General features: G+C 56.0%; 2 protein-coding genes across 2 annotated transcripts in view; both read right to left on the bottom strand.

The window, feature by feature from the left end:
• The window catches only part of LOC104293719, an 8515-nt gene extending 7159 nt beyond the window's left edge, over nucleotides 1–1356 (bottom strand). Inside the window, 2 exon segments of the mRNA XM_009893239.1 lie at nucleotides 587–781; nucleotides 1344–1356. Coding sequence (XP_009891541.1) covers nucleotides 587–781; nucleotides 1344–1356 — 208 coding nt within the window.
• A 473-nt stretch (nucleotides 1357–1829) lies between these two features.
• The window catches only part of VPREB3 (pre-B lymphocyte 3), a 5625-nt gene continuing 1819 nt past the window's right edge, over nucleotides 1830–5635 (bottom strand). The window contains exons 3-4 of the mRNA XM_009893237.1: nucleotides 2341–2402; nucleotides 1830–2206 (exon numbers count right to left, since the gene is read on the bottom strand). Coding sequence (XP_009891539.1) covers nucleotides 1830–2206; nucleotides 2341–2402 — 439 coding nt within the window. The remainder of the gene's footprint in view (nucleotides 2207–2340; nucleotides 2403–5635) is intronic.

Raw genomic sequence — 5635 nt, 5'->3', positions numbered from 1 at the left:
GGCTGAGTCAGCGCTGCCTGGACCAGGGAACCTGGAGAGAGAGAGGAGAGAGGGGAGAAGACCCGGGTCAGCCAGTGCCCCACGAGCACAGCCCTCCCCGGGCAGTGGGATGGGGAATGCTACAGTTGGAGGAGAATGAAAGCAACCATATTCACAGGTAAATTTGGGGAGCACAGCCCAACACAACAGGTATCAGCACAGACACAGCTCTGGCAGCAGCACAAGGACATGGTCATCAATAGGAAGAGGCGTGGGGATGTGCGAAAAGGCCAAACTGTAAATTTTGTAAGGACAGGAACAACGGTCACCATCCTCAAGTTCACATCTAGTTCTTTAGGACACAAAAGGGAGGACGTTCACAGCCACGGCCATGCAGAGGGCACAGGAACCTGCATCACCCCCACAGCCACAAACTGCTCAGCCAAGAGGGAGAAGGGCTGAAAACCTACCTCTGACTTTCCAGTCTGTGTCTCACTTCCTATTGCTTATTGTCACCAGACACCATAGGTACCGCTGCTGCTGTCCCAGCCACCACAGTAATAGACGGCCTCGTCCTCAGCTTGGACCCCAGTGATGGTTAACGTACCTGTGGAGCCTGAGAAGGATCCAGAGAATTGCAAAGGATGTTCTGAGGGTCTGTTGGTGTTACTATGGATCACAGTGACAGGGGCACTGACGGGTACCTTCTGCTGGAACCAGCCATAGTAGTTGTCAATCCTGGAGCAGGAGGTCCAGCTGTTTACTCTGGGGGACATGTACATTGAGGGCGGCTGAGAAGGCCCTGCTTGGGAGAGGAGAGAGGGGAGAGGGGAGAAGATGGAGCTCAGTGAGTGCCCCAGGAGAATGTTCCTCCCTGGGCAGCGCGACGGTGAAGGGACTCCTCTGCCCTCAGGCACATGGACGGGACACCCCGGGTGCAGCCCCAGGCCCAGGCACCCCCCGAGGAGTGGCTGGAGCCACAGCCCTGACCCCCCCCCCCCCCCCCTTGCCCCTCGGGGCACACCTCATCCCTGTCCCTGACACTGGGCAGCCCAGGGGCATGGCCTGCCGTGGGCACCCAGTGTTTGTGGCGGTCTGGAGACATCTCTGCCCATGTCCAAAATGGGGCCAGGTCCAGGCCAACAGCCAGGGTCTGCAGGGCAGGGGGTCCCCAGAGAGCGAGAAGCTGCGTGGGGAGATGATGTGTGACAGAGGGAACGGGGGCAGCTCCAGCACAGCATCGGCTGGTTAGAGGCACCACCATGGAGACCAGAGATGGGAGGCTATCTGGGCAGGGGGCACCGGACTCACTGGGGTCTTTCCAAGATCAAATGTTCCCCAGGGAACATCCTCTCTCCACATACCTTCCGCCCCCATGGCGGCATGAAGCACCCAGGGCACACGGGCTCTAGCTCTTGGGCTCCTCTGCACCCCTTGAGTTGATTTAGGATCATCCCCAAATGCAGCCAATGCCCAGAGTGCTCAGTGGTGAATGGAAAGATAGGACATAGTGCCTGGCAGCTTACAGCGTAGCCCCAAAATGGACAGACCTTCCCAGAGCCAATGTGTCCCTACTCAGCTCAGGGATCCCCCCAAACCCCAGCTCTGCTCATCTCCACGGAAAGGCTCTCAGACACAAGAGGGCCAGAAATTCCCCGTGCCCAGCAGCACGGTGCTACTGCCTCACGGAAGCCATCTCTTGCAGGGCCCTTGGGGCAAGGAAGGAAGGTCTCAGCACCACACACCAACACCGCAGAGGCAGCGCAAGAAGGGAGGTGGCATCAGGACAGAGAGACAGACAAAACCCTGCAAAAGCAGAGCCGCAAAAGGGCACCAACTGTCCCCCCTCCCTAACTCTTCCCAACACAGGGAAAAGCATAGTACCAAACAGGAGAGAAAGAACTAATCTCAGCATGACGATCAGCCTGACCAGTACCGCTGCTGTCGTAGCTACCACAGTAATAGACAGCCTCATCCTCCGCTTGGACCCCAGTGATGGTTAAGGTGGCCGTAGAGCCAGAGAAGGATCCAGAGAATCGCGGAGGGATGCCCGAGGGTCTCTGGTTGTCCCTGTAGATCACGGTGACAGGGGCAGTGCCAGGAACCTTCTGCTGGTACCAGCCAGCATAGCTGTTGCTGTTAAGCCCAGAGCAGGTGATCTGGACCGTTTCTCCCACGTTTTTCGACACGGAGGGCGGCTGAGTCACTGCTGCCTGGACCAGGGAACCTGGAGAGGGAGAGGAGAGAGGGGAGAAGACCCGGGTCAGCCAGTGCCCCACGAGCACAGCCCTCCCCGGGCAGCGGGACGGGGCTCCTGTGCCCAAAGGCCCCGTCCGGTTGCAGCGAGTCTGGCCAGAGCACCTGAGACATGGGCGAGCACCGCGAGGAGGAGAGGGACCCAGGCCATGGTGCGATCCCACCAGCTACGTGTCCCCACACTTCTGGCACTGTGCTGTGGACCCCAACTACCTCTTAAAACCCCATCCACCTGGGGATACCTCCCCCATGCAAATATGCCCCACATTGGTCACCGGCTGCTCCTGTCCCAGTGCCCCCAGCACCCACGCCAGGCACGTCTCTGGCCCACCAAAGGCACCGAGAGCACTCTGGCTGCGTGCTCCCTGCGCCACTCAGATGGGAAACACTGATCCTGCTTCACACCAGGGCACTGCCACCGGGTTTCTCTCAGAAGACACAAGGATGTGACCAGCAGGATCGACATGTCCAGGCAAACGCTCCTCGACTCTGGTTTTGGCAGATACAAGCTCAGCCGAGACACCTGCAAGGGGTGGCAGGAGCCCTTTTCTACCCTGCCTGGCTGAAGCACCTTCTGCCACCACCGCAGCCCGGCCTGCGACCCCCCCAGCATCCCTCTGCAGCAGCACAGCTCCTCCCGCCATGCTCCCCTTCCCCTCCACCCCAGGCGCTTCTCCACAGGGCTCTGCACCCATGGCTGGACCGGCACAACCCACCATGCCGTGCCCGCACCCCCACTGTGGGCTGCTCCCCCAAGACGACCTGGCCTGGGGCAGCACTGCCACAGGGATGAGGAGAAGGGCTCCGGCCTCTGCTCACTCTGGCTCATGAGGGCAAGTGCCCAGCCTGCCCAGTTCCACCGCACTGCCCTTCCCAGACCTGCCTCTGCCTCTCTGTGCTGCCCTTAAGTAAGAGGTGGGACGAGTCTGCTCAGCCAGAGTTCTTGGGCATCTCTGACGGAGAACGGTTTCAAACCTGCTCCAAACAGCCGCTTCCTTTCAGCCCTCAGAGCCACCTCACAGCAAATTTCAGCACCCCTTCACCTTTAAGAAGCATAACGAATAAGACCTGGACACATGAAAACAGGGATTTATTATTCTGTGTTCATTCTACAGAAGAGCTCCAATGCTGAGCTACCACCACCCTTTGTGACTCCCTTAGTCCAGGAATACAACACCTGCTCCTTACACACAGAATATTTTCCACAGGCCTCTTCCTGTTAATCAGCAGTTTCTTCCACTTCAAGTTCTGGAAGAGTAACGGGTTTTTTTGGTGGGGTTTTTTTGTTTGTTTTTTTTAACAAGTTCACAAGCAGTAAAGGGTTGCGGCCGCTTTACTGTCGCAGGGCGCAGCAGCAGCACCCCCCCGTGGCCTCTGCTTCGACTGAACGGGAAAGAGCAGGAACGAACGGCGGTGAGAAGTCAAGAGGCAGGTTTGAACGTGATTCAGTATTTCTTGAACTCAATTCTTTCTACTTTCACATCATCCTCAATTAGTTGGTATACATAAGTCACAACTGTGGAAGCTTGGATATCCATCAGTACAAATGAAGGGATGATGTTCCTGGAAAGAAAGCACACTTCCCAATTAGCTTACACTTCTTGCTGTTAACATACCTTACACTTATGTATTCTAGTGCATTTGGTTGCCAGGGGCTGCAGTGATCCAGAAAAGTGCGGTTTGCAGGCACTGACAGGAGTGTCTCTGGCAGAGCTGCACTCAACCTAGAACAGCCCTCCAGGCTTCTCAACAGCTTCAGTCGGGTCAGGCTCAGACATAGAGGCTGACAGAGCCTCCAGAAGTCTGATTGCCTACCAAATACTAGCAGGCACCTTCTGGGAAGACACCAGAAAGCAAAACGACTTCAGAGAGCTGATGCAACTCCCCCCCATCTTGGGACACTGGAAGCAGCCCCAGGCACACCAGTGCTGGGCTGTCATGCCCAACACGTGGGCCAAGTAAAACCGTGGTAGCAGGGGAAACCACTGCATTCCCCAGAAGGGAGAGAGCTGGTCTCCTGCTCCTCACAGCACCTCACCAGTGCTCTGCAGCACAGTGGCCAAACATTCACAGGTGAACAGACACATTTCAGGTAACACCTATGGGCTCTGCTGCACTGAGCAGCTCAGGGCCCCCATCACTCACGTTTCCAAAGCACTGTAGGCTCCTGTAGCTGATCCTGGGTTGATGTAGAATTTTTTTTCATGTTCAAATGCTTCAAATCTGTGTGTGTGTCCCGAGATGAGAATGTCCACATCCAGTTGCCTCTGCAGCAGTGCTAGGCTTGCCACATCACCCCAGGGAATAACTTGATGGCCGTGAATCAACCCGATTCTGAACTGCCCGACAGTTACAACCTTCTCCTCAGGATAATTCAGGCTCTGAGGAGAAAGGCACAGCCTATAGATCAGCTGAAGACCCCTCACCCATGCAATGCAGGTTCCTACATTTCAAGACACAAACCCTCTTTTTGCCATTCAAGTGTACAAGGTTGCTTTCAATGTGCAGACCCACCAGATGCCTGTTCCGCACCCCAGCAAGAGCAACTGCAGAGCAAACAGTGAGGAATTTGCAGAGAAGTCAGGCTACTCAACAGTAAGTAAGCACACAAACAAGCCCCCAGTTCCTGCAACTACACAGCCAGCTGGAGGATTCCAGTGGCCTCACAGCAGTCACAGACAGACTTGTGCCAGAGTTCATATGAATCAAGTGCACCCCACACCCACTACCCCCTGCTGCAATTGCAACAAGAAGGGTCTAGAAAATAATTTTGTTTTCAGTCTTACCCATCCCTACTTCCTATTCCTGGTGAATTACAGTTCGGGAATTGCTAGTGCTGAAGCACTCCCCAGGTTTCATTGAGACAACCACTGCATGCAGGGAGGCAGGCTGAGGAATTAACAGCAGCAAGAACATTACCTCAGAGTCCCCCCTAACAACATGGATGTCCCCAGCCAGAGTCCTGAGGTAGTCATAGCTCTCCTTGGTGCAGAGGTTTCCTGTACACAAGATGTGCTGAATCTTTCCTGGAACCAGCAGCTTCTTGAACTTCACCGGTAGACCACTGGACCGGTGTGGGATGTGAAGGTCCCCTAATACTAACACCAACTTTGCACACAGCAGGACGAAAGAAAGAGTTTTAACTCAGGTTACTTAACAGAACATCACAAAACCTTTTTGCAGCTCCAGAGCGTTTGGAGTGGCAAACCACTACAGGCCCAGCAGGGATTTCTTTCAGATTCCGCTCTGAGAAAACAACCCCTCCGCACGCCCGAGCTGCCCCGCGCAGACAGCCCAGCCAGCTCCCACCCGGGGAGCGCCAGGCGCTCTCACTGCCGCACGTAGCCGGAGGTGAGGGAATACGCTGCCCGGGGCGGACCAAGGCGCCGGGCCGGGCCAA

The sequence above is a fragment of the Charadrius vociferus genome, unplaced genomic scaffold, assembly GCF_000708025.1.
Source record: "Charadrius vociferus isolate BGI_N301 unplaced genomic scaffold, ASM70802v2 scaffold999, whole genome shotgun sequence".
Lineage (NCBI taxonomy): Eukaryota > Metazoa > Chordata > Aves > Charadriiformes > Charadriidae > Charadrius > Charadrius vociferus.
This window is presented reverse-complemented; position numbering and strand designations above follow the sequence as displayed.